The 19,087-nt window shown below is 44.1% G+C and overlaps 1 protein-coding gene across 1 annotated transcript; it reads left to right on the top strand.

Moving 5' to 3' along the window:
* Positions 1–4,790: 4,790 nt before the first annotated feature.
* ID2 (inhibitor of DNA binding 2) lies at positions 4,791–6,960 on the top strand. The gene is made up of 3 exons (XM_054822283.1): positions 4,791–5,255; positions 5,456–5,520; positions 6,200–6,960. The coding sequence occupies exons 1-2, from the start codon at positions 4,908–4,910 to the stop codon at positions 5,510–5,512; spliced, it is 405 nt and encodes a 134-aa protein (XP_054678258.1). The 5' UTR covers positions 4,791–4,907; the 3' UTR covers positions 5,513–5,520; positions 6,200–6,960.
* The last annotated feature ends 12,127 nt before the right edge of the window (positions 6,961–19,087 follow it).

Raw genomic sequence — 19,087 nt, 5'->3', positions numbered from 1 at the left:
GGCAGAGGGCTTGTGGCCACAGCCACATCCCTGCAAGCCAGTACTGCAGCACTGGAGACAAGGGGCACAGGGAGGGCCTGCTGCTTGCCTGGCACCGAGCTGAGCGCTGAAGCAGGGGAAAGTAGAAATAAAATTAAAAAAAAAAAAATCCCTTCCCCCAAGGCAGCTGCAGAAGTGCGATGAAACCCCCTTTTAGGCACAATCAGCCCTGAGCATCTGGGCAAGGATGAGGTGGGTGCAAAGTGCACGGGGAGGAAATGTGTCAGCTGCAGCATCTGAGAGCAGCAGAGCAAACTCAGACGGGAAATGAGCTTGCAAAGTGCACCCAACAAGATGATCGCGGGGATAAGTTGCTTCTATGGAAACTACAGCCCGATGAACCAAAAAACAGTTTCATGGCAAAGTTTTAGCAGGAGCCGGCTCATGCCTGGTTTCAGCTACATTCCCCACCCCCTAAAGAAAAAAAAGAGAAAAAGCTGCACAATGTGTTTCTTGTTATGGACAAAAAAAAAAAAAAAAGAAATGGGGACACAGGTTTTTTCCTGTATGGGCTACATCATATTAAGCTGTAAGTTTAGTTCTGGACAAACAATCTCTTGTTGCATCTCTGGGATGGAGGTTAATGAATTCCCACAGATGATGTTGGCCAAACAGTGGTCGGCTTGTGACTTGATTTCCAGCATCATGATGTGAGGGGATCAGTATAGAAAAGCACTTTGAAGGGAAGAGGCTGCCTACAGCAGGATTGTTTCTACAAGCTAATTGTACTGAGTGCAGCTGCACAAAGCTGGATCAACAGTAATAGAAGGCGGCGCAGACTTCCTGACGCCAGCCCCGCAGAGCTCCCACCAACAGCCTGGCAATTCCAGATTGTTTTCCAGACCTTATCTCTCCCCCAAGTTTTTTTTTTTTCTTTCGCCTTTTTTTTTTTTTTAATTTTGTGACCGGAACAAAAGTAACAGGAAAATCCTTTGTGAAAGTAGAAAATGCTGTTACAGATCGGTGCCTTTCGCAGAAGTTGTAACTAAATATTTTGCATGCATTACTCTCTCCCTCCCGCTCAAAAGAAAGAAAGAAAAAAAACCAAACCCCAAACTTCTAAAAGTTCTTTCTTTGAATGAATTGGAAACGTGAGGCAAACAAAAGGGACCGGGTGGTTAAAAGCAGCCGGGTTTAGCGAGGTATTTCACCTGGTACATTGAAAACTCCTGTATCAAAACATATTTGGACACCCCGCTTGGATAGGTTGGATGGTGTCAATGACTTGGAAACGGGCCAATTTTAACAGATTTTTTTTTTTTGTCTGGTTTGATGGCTTAAATACGCGGCAATTAAAACCATTTACATGATTCCTAGATGTTTCAGATAAATTTCATTAGAGGCACGGGATAGGGCGCGCGTAGGAACTTGCTGGTCCCTGGGGGGGGAGGGGGGGGTGCAGCGCGGCCCCATGGGCCCTGCCAGAGCCCCGGCCGGAGGGCTCGCCGAGACCCAGGGGCTGCTCTTGGGAGACCTTACAAACCCAGAGGACAGGCAGCCTTTAAAAAAGGGTGATTCTTTCCCCACAGAAAATACTTTTTTTTTTTTTGAGGGGGGAACAGGACAGAAATTCCCCCGTCCCCCCCGCACCGCAGCCGGGGCAGCCCGGGGCTCCTTCCCGTCCGGGTCGCAGCAGCTCGGCGGGGGGCGAACAGCGCCGGGATCAATCCCGCGGACGCCCCCCCGTCCCCCGCGCGCGATTTTGCCCCTTTTACTCTTTTCTCTCCCCTTTCTGCGAGCGCCCCACACACACACATTCCCCCCCCCCCCCCCCGCGGCATGGAGGCGCGTCCGGCGGCGGCCCCCGCTGCAGGTGCGCCCGGGAGGGGGAAGCGGGGCCGGGCCGCCGCCTGCCGCCGCCGCGGGCGCAGCCCCGGTCGCCATGGCAGCCGCCTGAGCGGCGCCGCCGGGCCCGGGCGGCGCGGGCGGGGGGGGCGGCGGCGAAGGGCTGATGTCACGGGGCTGGCGCCGCGCAGTCCGGGCCGGCCCCGGGCGCGGGGCGGGGCGGGGCGCGGGGGGGCGCCTCCGGGGGCGGCCGCGCGCCCGCCACCGCCGCGCGGCCCAACGCTGCCGCGGGCTGGCGCCGGGGGCCCCCCACGGCAGGGCGGCCCGCATCCACCCGGAGCGGAGCCCCGGGTTTGTGCCTCCCGGCGGCGGCGGGGCTGGGGGGGGGGGGGGTGTAGCGCGGAGGAGAAAGCGGCGCTTTGTGCATGGCGAGCGGCGACGGTTTCCTACCAGATGTTTGCAGCAGCGTTTCGGGGTTGGGAACGGGCTGTAGAAATCCCGGCTGAAAACAAGAGGCGGACGCGTCTGCCCGAGGCACCGGCCGCCACACGGGGGTCCGTCCCCGCCGGGGCCGCGCCCTGAGGTCCTGGGGAAAAGCCCCCGAGGAGCAGCAAGCAGTCCCGCTCATTTCAGAGAGTCCCCCCCGGAGCCCACGGGCCTCCCCGCCGGAGCAGCGGCACTGCCGCGGCTGCTGAGACCGCTCCTGTGCCGTGTGTTAGCGAGCAGGGAGCTTGCAGACCTGGGGGTCCGCTGCCAAAGCTTTCAGGGTTAAAAGAGCAGAATTGAGGGAATTAAATGTTAGGAAAAGACACTTAAGCCGCTTTCCTGGGGGAAGTGGGGCTTGCCTACTCGCAGGCTCTACTTTTCTTGCAGAAAGCGCACATGACAGTCATTCGGTGACAGAGAACCAGGTTAGCGTCTCTTCGCACAGCTTCTCGGTATTAAAGTGTGCAAAGCCCTTAGTATGGAAAACCTAAACTATTCGCAGAGGGGTCTGCAAAGCGCGGACGGACGTTACTGTAACACTGCTGCGCTGTCCAAGAATGACAAATAATGATGGGGAAAGCATGAACATACTTGTTTACGTTGGCTATTATTATACCGAAGAGTGTCAGAATTTCTTCCACTGGTGCATTCATGAGACAAACACAAGCACGGTGAGGGACTAAAACCTGTGACGGCAGATCCGAGTACCAGAGACGCTCGAAATGGAGATTTTAGTGATGGAAAGGATCGAAGTCACTCTACGCAGTGATTTTAATGGATTGATAGGGTGGGGTTTTTTATTATTTACTCTTTAACTGCACTTGAACAATGCATTTGTCCTATCAGAGCGAATGTCGAGATTCACTTTCACCCTTCGCGTTTCAAAAGGCGCCGAGCTGTTTCTGCCCGCCTCGGCACCGCCTACAGCCCTCCCCCAGAGAAAAGCCCCGGGGCAAACACCCGGCTGCCACAGTCGCCAAAATGTCCTGTTAGAGAATAGCCAGCCACCAGCTCAGGAATGCCACGTTAATTGGGAAAAAAATACTGATCCAGCTCTCTCAGTTTTGTTGCCAAGGGTCCGTAATGTTCCTCCGCCCGCCCAAACTCCTTTAGTGTAGCTATGCAACAAAAATCCGATATTTGTCTGCTTTTGATAGTTGTGATTGACAGGACAGTCCTCACCGGTTCTATGGATGCACGCCGTTACTACATTTTTGTTTGCAGTGAGCACTAACGTACTTTAAGCATCCGGGTGGTTATTACAGAATTGCTGCGTTTTGTGTAGAATTTCATTTATATTAATTGTATATATATGTCCACGCTTTCATAAGTTTTTCTTCAGGTAGTACGTGGAAAAACGGGTGGAACCTATGTTGGTATGTTATAGAGCCGTTGGTATAAGCAAAATAAGGAAAATACAATGCAGTTAAAAAATCGAAGTCACTTCTCCAGCTAAACAAAAAACCCCAACTCTTTTTTCTGGAATGTTTCTGGAAGATGTTTCATTGGCTGCAACTAAAAGCTGCAAAAAGTACAGCGTGTAGTAAGTATTTGCATTTGTCACCAGAAACAATCTATGCATAATTAATGCCAGTACCGTGTCACAAGCACTGATAGTGTGCAGATGAGCAGCCTTTCAAGGGTAATACATGTAAATGTACTTCCAATATGCACATTTGCTTAATGATCTCCAATTAATAGCATCATCTAAAATAGCCCTGTCCTCACGAAGCAGGGAGCTGACGCCTGACTCTGTCAGGGCTCTCGGTGTCCTGTGCTCATCAGGGCAGAAAGTTGCAGTTGGTTGTACAGGTTTATCTATCATTATTGCCGATGCTTACACCTCCCGCTTGCATGTGCGGTCCTGCCGCTGACCGACCCTGATTGACGCTGCCGTGTTTTAGATAGGTACACGCGGAAAACGCTTGATGCTGTAATTCACAGCGACTCTGGGGAGGGCCGGCCCCTCGCTACAGCGTTATCGGGGCGTCCCACGCTCCGCGCCCTCGCTCCGGCACTGCCGGCCCTCACAGCTGCCGCGCGCTCACCCCCCGCCTCAGCGCCGGTCTTTCAACCCGCGGCGCTCCGTGCTCTCACAGAGAGGGGAACAGTGTGGGGGGGACACCCGCCGCCCTGGAGAGTAGGCAGGGAGAGAGGGCGGGAGGGAAGCGCCGCGATGGCGCCCCGGTCCCCACACAGCTCCGCCCGCCCCGCGGAGCCGCAGCCCCGCGCCTTTGTGGCGGGCCGGGCGCCAGCGGGCCGGCCGCGGGCCGAGCACTATTTACTCCCTCAGCTGTGCGGCGCGACCACGCCCCCTCCCGGGATTGGCTCTCCGGGCGGAAGGCCCGCGCAGCCCCCGCGCCGTCCGCCCCACCAGTGAGGGCGACCCGGGGTGATGGACGTGCCGGCGGCCGCCAATGGCAGCGAGCGCGGGCTGGGCTCGGCGGCCGCGGCGGCGGCGCTATAAGAGGAGGCCGCGCAGCCCCGCGCCTCAGTGCGAGCTCCGGCAGCGCCCAGAGGGGGAGGGCAGCGCCAGCCCTTCATAGGCTTCCCATCCGTCCGCCCGCTGGAACCGCTCTCTCAGCCTGCCTTCCAGCATGAAAGCCTTCAGCCCGGTGCGGTCCGTCAGGAAAAACGGCCTCTCGGAGCACAACCTGGGCATCTCTCGGAGCAAAACCCCCGTGGATGACCCCATGAGCCTGCTGTACAACATGAATGACTGCTACTCCAAGCTGAAGGAGCTGGTGCCCAGCATCCCGCAGAACAAGAAAGTGAGCAAGATGGAAATCCTGCAGCACGTTATCGACTACATCCTGGACCTGCAGATCGCCTTGGACTCGCACCCCAGCATCGTCAGCCTCCACCACCAGAGACCCGGGCAAAACGCTTCCTCCAGAACTCCTCTGACCACCCTAAACACAGACATCAGCATCCTCTCGCTACAGGTAAATGCCTTCCCCCAAGCCCCTCTGCCCTCCGCTGGCCTAGATAGGGGACTTTAAGTCGCTGTTAGGAACGCCTCCGGTGCGGAGCGCAGTGGCTGCCGAGGGGCCGGCTCTGTAGCCGGGGTGCCGCGGGTGAAGCGCTTCGTGCTCCAGGACACTTTTCTCCTGCCCCTTACCTTTGTGTTGTTTTCTCCTCGCAGGCGTCCGAGTTCCCCTCAGAGCTCATGTCAAGCGACAGCAAAGCACTTTGTGGCTGAATTAAACGGTGAGTGCAGTGCGTCTTATTTCTAAACTTCAGGTAAAAAGTGCCTCTTCTGGGGAAGGGGAGGCGCGATGGTTACTGGTAAAAATTGGTGTCCTAAAAGTTGATTAGGAGGTGCCTTTGCAATGAGTAAGAAATTAAGACTAATAACTGAGTCTTGCAGTCCGAAGTATTTTTGTTGCTAAGGTTCATTAAGCAGCACAGACTGCTCTGATACTACTCGCTGCTTAATGCGAATTCTCTCGTTATCTGTTCTTGGAGTCTCAACTTCCTGGGCCAAAGTGACTGATTAAGTTGGGAATCTTGGCACAATTCCTTAAATTCTGTGATGTGGGATTGTCTGCGCTATCAATTAAATAAGTGACTGCTTTTAATCAAGTAATTGCTGTAAGAGGCAGACTGGCGCCTCTGAGCATTGCATTTACAGAGATCTAAATAGAGATTGGACTGAGAATCCTCTTTCTACCCTTTCCCTTGAGTGTGTGTTATTGTAATGTTCAATTTGTGCTCTTCTGAGCGAGTGTGTGAGCATGTATGTGTTGCATCTGGACGCCAGGGTTTGCCCAATCTCTTGAGTGTTTGGTTAAATGTTCAAACTGTGGCTTCCTCTCTGGCGCCAGTCTGTCCGGATCTCTGCCCTGTTAGCATTCTCCTAAATATGCCTCTCTTCAATCTCTTGCAGGTGTTCCACTGATGAGTTTTTTGCACAAGAAAATGTCTACAGGATTTTTTTTTGAGGTGCTGAATTTATTTTTCAGCTGTATCTGGAGGGGGAAATCCACATCGTAACTAAAAAGGACCTTTTAAAATTAATAAAGAAGAAAAATCAAGATTGATCTCTATCCCCACCCCATTCTTCAACTTGGACTGAACCTAGTTATTTATGAAGAGACTCTTAAATACCCTTTCCCTAGTTGGAAGGCTTCCTTTATATACTATTCCCAACGTGGGGAGCGAAACAAAATCTCACAAGGAGTTGCCCATTTTAAAGCAGACTTTGCCTTTTTTTCCAAAGGTGGAGCGTGAGTACCAGAAGGATCCAGTGTTCAGTTTTTTAGGAGAGTCTGTGGTCAGAAATTACCTTTTTGACACAAACCTAGGACTGAATGCTGTGTATATATTTATATATAAATATATATATATGAGTGAAACCTTGTGAACTCTTTAATTAGAGTTTTCTTGTATAGTGGCAGAAATTTACATTTCTGCAAAAAGTGTAATGATGTACTTAATCATGCTAAACTTTTTATAAAAGTTTAGTTGTAAACTTAACCCTTTTTATACAAAATAAATCAAGTGTGTTTATTGAACTGATTGCTTGCTTTATTCTTTGGGGACCAACTGTTTGCTGGCTTTGATTTGTGTTGTGTTTTTTTAAATACTTATACATTCTGTTATGACTTTACCAAGTACAAATTAAAACATGTAGAGAATATAAAGAATAAAATTACCTGAAGTGGATAATAATTTTTGTAACTTGGAAAATCTTATTTTTGAGTGTATATTTTAAACTTCTAAATGATCTGCCTGTGAACAGTGTGAGAGGAACTACAGGAGTAATTTATTACAGAGGGGATGCTATTGACAAAGTGTTTGGAAACATATGCAAAAGCAGTTAATCCTGAGACAGTCCCAGGGAGTGTTGTGCTTTTTTTTTCTTCCCACCCCTATGGATGATTCAGTTCTCAGTAGTAATGGCCCAGATCTGTTAATTTGTGTTTAGAATAATCACTTGGAATTAAGGGTTGTGGGTGGTTATTAGTCCCCCAACTATTAAATTTCTCTAAAAAGGCTTTGAATGTGAGAGTTGGTGATGCGTTAACATGGGATCTAGAATGATGAAGTGACTGTTGCCTTTCCACACTGGAATTTTCATGCTTCCATGCAATATTTCAATGAAATGGGGTTTCTAATCGGTTGCAGCAGCTTCTGCGTATGACTAAGATACTGAGAATTGAGCTAAATCGCTGTTGTGTTACTGATTAAACTTTGGCTGCTCCTAAAGGGACTCTTTCTCCATAAGAATTAAATTAAGTTTGAAATAGGAGTCTTAAATTCCTGAAAGCCAGTAACAATTTATTTCTTTCTCTTGCCCTCAGAAGCTATGCAGTATCCCTCCCTTACTTATTCAAGGGACACTTATTGTATGTGCCCTATGAATCTAGTATAACGATCACGGTTCATTAGATCGGTGTAGTTGCCATAAGACAGTGGATGTGGGAACTGTGCCTTATCAGATGATGTTCTAATTTAAGATCACTTATAAGCTTGCCTAAAATGGGAAGTTAAGTTTTGGAGTCCTACATCTGAATTGAAGAGAATCTCTTGCAGTAGGAATGAAGGAAACTTCAGTGATGCTTTGGGTAAGTAGAGTGCTCTGGCAGGCACTGCGCTTTGGGCCTGAGGGAGTGTGCTCAGGGTTTCTCTGCTCTGGAGTCTCACCTGGGGCCAGCAACACTTTCACCAGCCAACAGGTGGGTGGGTGGTGCTGTGGGGCAGCAGCAGCTGCCTTTTCCTTGCCCTTGACACCAAATCCATTCACGTAGGCTGGGAGAAAGCCAGCTCTGATCTCTTAATACAGAAGCTGCCCTGCCCAAGCAGAAGCACACCCTCTCAGAGGATCAGTGCAATCAGAAGACAAGAAGGGTTTTGCAAAGCCGCAGCTGGGGGGTGGGGTGGGGGAATAGATCTGATCTACAGCTCCTCACCGTGCCCCCCCCCAGCCCAGCAGAGATTAAGGGAATCTCTCTCCCTGCAGCACACGCTGGCTGTGCCTCCCGTGGCCGAACCTCGCCACTGTCTCAGCACCCAAAGCGCAGGGTTTGTTCCAACTTCCTGCAATGAACGTTTAACCCTGACAGCCCAGCAGCAAAATATTTAATCGCTGCAAATCAGTACTCCTCAGTCCCGAAAATACTCCTTTTCATGTATTTTACCTAACGCAGAACAGTAGCAGATTCGGGAGTTTCATCACAGTATTGAGCTCTTCCTCCTTCCAAACCAGTAACAATCTAATGCAATCGCCACCCAATTTCTCCCTCAAAACTAGTTTTTCACCCTATTGTTCATTTTAGGGTGAGACCACAGTAAGCATCACTTTAAACCAACAGTTCAATTTATGAAATTAAAGAGCTGCAACAGTCAGATCATTGTAATTATTTTAAGATCAACCCTTTTAGAAACTAAGGCATTTGCACTTTGATATTTTTAAGCTACAGCATGATTAACACACTTGTAGAATGAAACCAATTTCCTTATCATGCTTAGCCAAAAGAGAAATTCACAATTTACAAGGCGTGGGGAGCTGAGCAGGAAAACAAACAAACATGTTTTAAAAAATGTAAATTAAGAAAGGAAAAAAATTTTTTTTTCTCTTTCAGGATTAACTAATTCATTGTCTCAAGAATGCATTCCTATGATCAGAACTAGGGGCTTAAACTAGGTGCTCTACTTAGAGATCCACTCTTTGGTTTTGTTCTTAAGATTTTGTCATCCAAAGATAATCAGCAAGGTCAAAGCTAAATGCCCAAAGCCTTAACATTAATTCTTGAAGTTTCCTTGAAGATGGAGGAGTTCTTTATTCTATATCATTGTCATTGTCTCTCCAGAATACATTAGAAAAAAATCTGTGAAGTTTTCACCACTTTGCCTGGCCCATTTACTCTGTCTCTGAACACCGTCGTTGCCAACAGTCCCATTAGCCAACTAGCTGAACGCGGCAGGACACATACTCAACTATGTGATAGCAAAATAGTTTTGGTAACAATCATATTTAAACATTGAAAATCTTTTTGAGTAAGCCATGCCTGAAAGTTGCAAATGCATCTATAGACACTTCCCCATGGGGAGAGGAAAAAAAAAAAAAAAAAAAGGATCCAACAAGAGATTGAATCTCCCCTCTAGAAGAGGTTTCCAAACCTCTTTGCTTGTGTATTGCCCTTAACAACACACGGACCAGCCCAAGCCATGAATAAAATGTCTCATTTGGATTTTCAGGGGACATCCTTGTATTACAAAGGATGCAATGCAATGCACTGCTGGTGGTATGTATTACAGCAGTTCAGAAATCGAGTGGCAGGAGTCCCTCCAGTCTATCACCAGGTAAGGGAAACACAGCAGAGGACCGGATTTTGTTTACTCTCTCCTGGAAAAACAGCATTGCGTCTATTGCACCAAAAATATTCATAAGCCACTTACTTACTTAAAGAACCAGCGCCAGTATTTTGACCAAAGCGTTCCCGAGGCCGCTGACTCCGCGCCGCCCCGGCAGGTCTCTCCCCGGCGGGCCCGGGCGGCGCGGCGCGGTGCGTGGAGGGCCACTGCCACCCTCTGGCCCACGCCGGGAAAGCAGGCGCTGCGCTCCGTTGCTGTCAGCGAACCAAAGCCGTGTTTTTAAAAAGGTAAATCGCTCCGTTCTTTACGTTTTACGACCAGCGATCAGAGCACAGGTCTGCCGTGGATTATTTAACATCACGTTTTATAGTTGCACCTGGGAAATGATGATTTAGCTAATTCAGCTCTGCTAGCCGGGAATGTCACTCATAAGCAGTAAAGCGGTTCATAAAAATCTGAAGGAAAAGTTGCATTAAAATAATAAATATTTTGCTTGTACTGTTATGGGGAAAAAACCACCGTTTGATTAGCACTAGTTTGTATGTGATTCTGGGAAGTAAAACACATTCTCTAAACAATCTCATATGTGTTAAGGATTCTCCTGTACAGTTCGCAGTCTGGATCAATTCATGCAATGTGGAAAAGATCTAAAATAATTTACTAATGAGAATCATCGTATTTGTGAGTAAACATCTCTTCCTGTTTACCACTGTCCTTGCTTACTTACATGCAAATGATTTCCACAGCTTTTACTGGAAGCCGTAAGGAAGAGGGATAACAGCATACAACTGTTGCGTGACAAAAGATTGAGTAAACTACATAAATGCTGGTATTGAATTTTGTTCAGAAAAAGGTTTTCACAAATGTACTCTTTAAAACTACTATTTTGCAAAAGGATCAGTATTTTCTGATTCTACAGATAAATGAAAATGTTTGATGTTTGAAATCCAATTTGTTTTATCCACATTACCATTTTCCTCTCTAGAACAGCCATCTAAGTTATCGTAATTCTAAAGCGTGAGAGCCAAATGCAAACACTATTTCAATAAAACAAAGCTTATATTGTACTGCAGTAGTCACTGATTGTGTGAGCCACTTGCTAAAGTAAATCGAAGGAGGAAACAAAAGAGGAAACAAACAAATGCAATTGCTTTTGGAGTCAGTCAGAGTAACTGAGAGGAATTCATATTTCAGTTGGTTGCTTGCCTTGAAAAAACATTAAAAATGAGGGGACACGGGGAAAAGACTGTAAACAGGGCCAAACCAAGAAAAATTAATTGCACAGGAGGTGCTGCAGTGGACTTACTGCTGCTAGCTCCCCTAGAAGACAGCCCTTTACTTGCTGCCTATCCTCATAAGAATGTGATGAATGAATAGATAATACAACATTCTAAGAGGTTACAGAACTTATCCAGATTTGAAACAATTAAACTAACTACATTACTTGCCAAAAAGAGTACGTCATTATAATTTCCAGTAAATAACCCCACAAATTATCCCCACCATGTCTGTGGCAAACGGTTTTATGAATAGATCAGGTAGTTCTACTTAAAACTAAGAGCTTGAGCCAGGTCTTAAGTTTTACTACTGATGGCTGAACTTCAAAAGCTCACATAAAGCTCTTTTTTTTAACAGAACTGGACTGTAAATCTGCTGAATTTGTCTTTCGTTTGGAAGAGAACAAATTATTTTGGTACTTACTGTCTTGCATTTGAGCAGACGCAGGACCAGCATATCACCTCACGGGAGCCCACTCATGCAGCGCTCTCGCTGACAGCTGCAGGAGCCAATGCCTAGGGAAGAACGTAAGGCCCAGTGTTCAGCATCTGTGTTCTCTGAGAACAGCCCACCTGGTATTTTGGGCACGTAGATTCACTTTGTTGTATTGTTTGTCAATACAGAACTAGAATATCCTACATGGGTTATACCTATCATATTTTGTTCTCATCCTGAGAAGAGGTGTAATGCTCTGAAGGGGGAGAGAAGGGCAGGAGGAGAAGAGGAGGACAGAGATAACGTAAGACTCAGTATCTCCTGCATATTAGACTGAGCAAGATCAAAGAAGCATATCTTGCCTTAAAAAGGCAATGAGGTTGAAGTTTGAGTTGTGTTTTCAGTCTGGTGCAAGTTTCTTTCACATGGAGTAGACAGCCCAGCCTCCTGCCCGGATCAACCATCTCACTCAAGCAGAAAGTTTCTCACACCCCACAGAACTGAGTCTGATACCAGCACCCCAGGGAAATGCAGTGTACCACACAACCTCTGGAAGTGCCCTTCAGCCACATCTTCTGTAAACCTCATGCTCATCCACCAGCTCTATGTGATCTTTTAGGAACCTGTGCAGTGCTTGAAGAGAAGGATTATGATTAGAGTCTACTGGAAACCAATGTAGAGAGCAGAGAATACAGGAGAGCTTGTGCTCCCAACAGATGCTGGTGCCAAGTTTTCTGCCATGTTCAGACCAGTAGCTTCGTATCCAGCTCTAACGTATTCATGCACTCTAGAAAAGACATAAACTCGTACAGCATCAGAAAGGCACAGACACTTACCTCATTGGAAATGGGAGAAAATGTTACTCATGGACATCATTATGCAGGAGGTTAACTACAAGAGATGTGGCAGATGACAGAAGACCTGTCTTCCCATCTTCCATTTGTTAAGCATAGGAGAGATCTGCTCCCAGAGCAAGAATATGAAAAAAAAAAGAAAAAAAACCCAAAAAACAAACCAAACAAACCCAAGAATATGAACGTGTAAGTATTTTTTTTAAGTTCAGATTCAGTGTCAGTATGAGTCAATATACAGGAATAAAGGGGTGGGAAGGCTATTTCAGAAAAACTGGTTAAGCTACATTTCACAACTTCCTGGAAAAGTATCTCACTTGTACTTTTGTATTTCTGCTCATAAGTATATGAAAAAACTGTGCCACTGCTAGGGGTTTGCTGTTTTCAATTAAAAAGTTTGTGTAAAACACATTAAGTAAACCTCCCATTAGTACTTTTCAAAAGATGTAACAGAAGGCTGAGTAAAGCACATGCCAAATCTACAAACTCAGTCTAGCTCCTGTTAAAAAGCTGTTTTACTGCACATAGATGTTTCCACCCAACAAACAGGAAGTGAGGTGCTACACACGTGGATACACGCTGTTTACTAATCCTTACTGATTCCCATTTTCTCCCATCGTTGCTCCTACCACTCTTACAGAAAGAGCTGGAAGTGTTCATTGGACCTCATCCTGCAAGTATTAAAACTTCACAGTATCTATAAAATTAAATTTCTAAATTCCACTGTAAATCTGCTTTTACAGTCATTCAAAAATTTTAAGGGTTCCTTGGAGATTGAACTTTTTGTCTGAATTTGTTTGATTCATGCACCTACCTAAGGATCTTTCTATCCTTCCAATCTAAGTCTAATTTAGAAAAAAAAACCCAACCCATGCTTAGAGGAAAAAAAGCTTAATTATTTACAAGTTTGGACCTTTGTAATAAATATATACATAAAAACTGTATATGTTATGTACACACCACATCCAACATGCAATTAACAGTTTATTGACAGCAAGATGAAAATTCTCATAACCTGAAAATCTGAAACAGATCGTCACTAATATTGAATAATATGGGGGGGGGTTGGCAGCTTTGAGTACTTACTATTATTTTTATTACTATTTTAGGGGTCTCTGAGTTCAGCAATATTGTTCAAAAATATAAAAGAAAGGTGGATGAACAGGACTTGCCAGGAGAAAGGAAGCACTTATGGAGACATACCCAAATGCAGAAATGTATACCTGGACTATGAAAGACCTGGAGGAAAGCAGTTTTGTGAGTTATGAGCCTAAAAATAACTGAAATTTTTCAAATGGAAAAAATAAACTCAGAAGCCAGGAATCAGAGTGAGAAAATGAAGCGGGTACTTTAGGATTTATTTGAGTTCCACTGGAAAATGTGAAGTGGCAACAACCTCTCACAAAACAATGGAAATGTGACTAAAAATGGAAGAATGAGACAAGAGGGATACACAGGACAGAAAGAATGAGTGATATCATATTCCCCCCCCAAAGAAAATCTCCATGATTCTGCCAGGGGAAGGGAAGAAAAGAAGGGTTTATGCAAAGAATCACAGGTAATGAAAAAGTGGAAAATACAATGAATGAGACGAAGAAGAACAAAGAAGAGGTAGAACAGAAGAAAGTATTTTTACAGTGTAGAAAGTGAGTGCAGTCCCAAATTCTACAAAAAAAAAAATAATCAGAGATATTAGAACAAAGGTATGGTAAACTTACTTGTCCTGTGAACTACGGAAGGGGATGGACAGATTTATCCTTCAGCCTCACTGAAGAGTTTTAACAAAGGGCTAAAAAACTCTATTGTAATTCCACAGTATCTACAAATGTAAAATACTAGTTCCAGCTGGCCTTGAACCTCAATCAGAATGTAAATAATTTTTTTCTCCATTTTCTAAATTATTCATACTGCATAACCTATGGAAGATAAAGTGGGATTTTTAGCCGTTGATTCTTATGCCTGCCATAATTGACCAAATTTAAAATTTTTAAAGGAAAAATAAGATAATTACCTATAAAAGTATTTCTTAAAAACTTCCTTTTGCAGGTTCATTTGCTAGGAAAATTATGGATGAATCATCTTCAGTAACTCGATTCCTGTGAAGCATACTGTAACAACAAAATATTATCGTAGGAAGCATGTAATTCACTTCAAACAGGGAAAGGAAAAATAGGTGAACTTTGACAACTTATTTTTTTAGATTCCATACTCAGGTTCATTGAATAGTGTTATTTCTGATTACATCCTATGTATATATAACATCTGTGTCCTTACATACAATTTCAGGGGGTTACCAATAAATGTGTAAATAAATAACTAATTAGGAGTGGGTTTTAATATTGTTTACATAAGGAATAAAAAGTGGATTTTTTCCTTCAGATCTATATGCAGCAAAGGATAAAAAGGACTATCATTATATAAAAAATAAAAGACATGATGAGCAGAGTTCAGTAAAGGACAGAGAGGAAAGGAGGACTGACACTAAACCCAAGAGTTCTGTGATCTAAATTTCTCTATCAATCAGATTTGCCAATGAAAATTGTTCACTAAGAAACAATAACAGCGGGTTCTTTTGATACACAATTTTCAGGTTTATAGACATTCTTCAGTTTCCTGGAGAGGAAAAAAAGCTTCACAAATCTAATCAATTTCACATTTAAAAAGTACTAGTTTACTATCAGTTAGTCTCTGAACTATTGCTGAAATGTATTTTTAAGGTTTTTATATCAACTGATGGCTTCCACACATTTCTTAAGTGCTTAATTACAAGTCAGGAAAGAAAGTCCATTTCATTTGATGACTATAAAGTTGGTGAATGATTTAAGGTGTCCATGAAAACATTTTAAAGCTACAAACACTTCTTACCTTTCCCTTCAAAGTTCTGGTGCTTGAGCAGCTCAAACAATTTATCAGCTGTTGAAGGTGATGAAATAGGGCTTTGCTAATGTGGGGGAAAATAACAATCTCATGGTTAAGACTTTGAACTGGGAGTTATGAGACAGAGCTCTTAGCCCCAATTTCCCACAGACTTTGTATGTGACCTCTGCAAGTCATTTCAGTCCTTCATGTTTGTATGCGTCTGCAAAAATGGGAAATTTAGTTCTTTCTCTCAGGAATTCTTATGAACCAGCATGCCCAAAGTGGTATGAGTATGAAACTGGGCTACCTTACTAAACAGTGTCAGCAGCATCCTTGGGCATTAAAATTGGTCATTTATCATGTGAAATTGTCCCTGCCTTGCGCTCAAAGAATTGCCAGTCATGACTTGGGAGCTGCATGGCCTAGAAGCACTCCCAGACTATCGACTGCTTTTAGTATTATCTTTCAAAGAGAGATTCCAAGTATCAATAGGAGAGAGTCCATAGCAGTAGGCCAAAGAATGGTACTTATCCTGTTGGAAATGTTAATGTAGATGCAAGCTCTAGTTTTGCCTACGCTACTAAGTAAAAAAGAGCCAGGGAGAAAGTGTGTGCACTGGGCACATCTCCATGTCAGGGAGAAGCCGTTTCTTTGGGCCTGAATGTAGATAAAGTAACATCGCTTCACATAGATTGTATTTTGCTTAAACAAAGACGTTAGATACACATTCTCTCTCCTTTCTTACTGTCCTATAATAGCATAAAGATTACTTACATTTAGGAGACCCTTGGGGAATTGAAGACATAATGTAAACAGTTAATAAGGCAATTAAAACAAAAGCCTGAATGATACTGTGACAGAGACAGGGCACTAGAAGTGCAAAATTCCTTGAGAAAGTAACAAGTCCCAAGATGCATACATTTACATATGGATGTTAGTAACATGGTAACATGGAAGCAAAAACCCAGCATGGAGATAGGCTGGGTGTAAGGTCACTGTGCAAAAATACAGGAATCAGGCTTGTGACTGGAAGCCTAGCCATCAAGGCCGTGAACAAGAACCTATTAACCAGATATGGAAAATATACTGGTTTGTTCCTCTGTTTGAGCTGGCAACCACTGTATGCCATACAACTGGAACAGTCTGGGGTTTCTCCTGTTGCTACTGCCTCTTTGCTTCCAACCACGTTTGTGTCCCCTTGCACTTTCTATTTCACAGTATAAAATGTGACCTTTTGCATTTGAACTTCTATTCCTGCCCTTCTGAGGGGGAACTCTGCAACTCTTGCATGGGTATTTACCCCAGACCTACTCTATCAGTGAATTTCCCGGGAAAACAAATGGTTTGGCACATGTTGTTTCTCCTTCCGGAGTCCCATCGATGGTGAATGCAGTGACACAAACTTCTGTACATTTTGCTACGTAAAACCAGGAAGGGCAGACCAGAGTGGCAGGAGGGCATCTTAGGAGCCTTCTTGTTCATTTATATTACTCTCAAGCTCTCCCAGTGAATTAAATTCCACAACTTCCCTAGGTAACACTGATATTAAATTGATTATTAGAAAGCTTTTCTTTTCAGACTATTGGGGGGTTTCCACCACAAATTAGAAGCTGATTACTTTAGGCTCCACCGATGGAGTTTCTTATAATCTAACAATATTTTACATATCAAGACATTATGTCCATTTAGCCTTCCTTCTTTTAAACTCAAAAAATCCAACTCTTCCAATATTACATACCTGTAAATCATGTTTTCTAAATGGCTTTGCTGTTCTCCTCCAGCCGCTTATTAAAGGTGCTCAGGTCTGGACACAGTACACCTTCAGCAGCAGGGTATACCTCTCCTGGACTGTAGGATACTCCTATTAATATACCCCTCAGAGATTTCCTTTTCTTCCCTCTACCTTCAACAGTAGGTTGAACCACTTATCTTGTTAGCTTAGCAGTGGTTTATTAGTCATGCTAAAACCCCATTGTCATCTGCAGCATTTCAGTGAGTTATACTCCATTTTATATTTGTGCATTTGATTTCACTTTTGTAAGCGCAATACTTTATACTTGCCTTTACTGAATGACATCATGTTAATTTACAGTCCTCTATGTATCAAGTAATTCTGTCCTTCAGGATAAGGCAAGTTCATACAAAAGTAAACTCTGAAATTCCACCAATAAGGTTGCTAATAAAAATACTGAATAAAAATGGACCAAACACACCCCCATGTGACCCTACTTTGACATGAGATAATTGATAATCACTCCAAGTCTACCTTTTCAAGCAGTCTGCTTTCACTTCATTGCAGGACTTGCTTAAGCTTTGATGATAAAAGCCTTACTGAAGTCAAACATATCACGTCTGCTGTATCCATCTTCTGCAGGCCAGTTACTCAGCCAAAGGAGGAAATGAGAGCAATTTGATAAGGGTCATTCCCGATAACTCCATAGTGACTTTCATATTTGAAGTTTAAACACCTGATGAATAATAAAAGCTCAATGAATAAAGTTCTTGCAGACATCAAAGTAAAGATCACTTGTAACTCCCCGGGGCCCCCCCCTTTTTCCCTTAAGTATGGTTCCAGGTAGTCCTCCCCTATCTTGTAATAGCTGTATCTCTGTGCATCAGTTTGAAAGATTTTAAGGACTACCTTCAGTATTTTTTTTCTAAAATCTCTTTGCTTTAGCAGCGATTTTCTTTCTTAGAAGCACTGTTCATTTATGTATTTATATTGTAGTTGCACATGTTCCCAGGCAGTTAAGAATTTCCAACCTTTGCACTATCCATGACACTCCACTACAGAATTCCAGAGTTCCCAGAAAGACTTACCCTTCAGGGTAACCTATGAATAGAAAAAAATTGAAGCGGCAGAGCGAGCCCCAAACGTGGGTTTCACCTGCTCTCCTGAGCGATGTCACAACCTGAAAAGAAACATGATCATGAATGGCAATGCTGTAAACTCCACTGAAGTTCTATCTTGCAGTCCTAGTTCTGATCATTACCCAGTTTGTTTCCACTGTCTTCCACACTGCAAACAATTTAATTAAACCCAGAGAACCTTAAGAATAGTGAATGAACACTGCAGTTGGTGCACCCAGATAACTTTTCCAAGTGAATGTGGAGCAAACTACGCTATGGCTGAGCTTCTTTAGCTCCAACAGAAAGTCCAGAAAGACTGGACCTTCAGCCAAGAGAGGGAACAGGCAAAAGGCTTTGTAGGTAACTCTCTCATAGAGCCCTTTGTGCTCTTAATAAGGATCTCTACTATAGCATAGGAACATCAGGATCCTAACACTGACAGACATCCAATATTCATATTTAAATAGGAATGTTGAGTGGACTAGGATAGGTAAAGAATTTTTCATCAGATCAGAGATCAGAAAGAGATGCTATTTTGGTATTTGTTACTGACGAAGCAAAAAATTCTGACAATGGGATGTGAGAAATCCCAGAAATGTGCATGCTGAATTTCTGATCATAGACCTGGAAACATACTGAACAGGTTAAGGACACCTTAGGAACAGAAAGCTCTGCTTCTTACATTAAAGACAAAAATAGGCATCAAACTAAATCAGGATATATATAAGCACACAAAATCAGGACAGAGAAATTAGGATTCTGTTCCCAATCATGACGTGAGTCATCCACCACAAATTTAAAGCACTCAGGAGAGGAATGGGCAGATGAATATGGTCCTTAACATATCAGAACCAAGGACTTCTGGACTGCGAGGAGCAAAGCTTGTACCACACTATACGTTGATAGAATACATCACTTTGGTGTTGTCAGTTGTCACTTGAACATGCCATTTCTCAATGTAAAAGAGAAATGCCCAACACGTGTTTCAGGCATAAGTTTTGAGATACTGATGAGCAGAATTTCTTCCTTTTCAGTCTGAGCACATCTCTGAGAAGTGGTATGTTATGGTCTTGTAATGAAAATATGAAGAAAGAGACATCTTTTTGCAGAAAGTGGCTGAGTTTCACTATCACAGTCAAGGATTTCTCAACTTCTAGAAGTATGCCATGGAATTACACAGTTCA

This window comes from Grus americana, chromosome 3 (genome assembly GCF_028858705.1).
Source record: "Grus americana isolate bGruAme1 chromosome 3, bGruAme1.mat, whole genome shotgun sequence".
Classification (NCBI taxonomy): domain Eukaryota; kingdom Metazoa; phylum Chordata; class Aves; order Gruiformes; family Gruidae; genus Grus; species Grus americana.
Note: the sequence above shows the minus strand (reverse complement) of the source record. Positions and strands in the feature narration are given on the sequence as shown.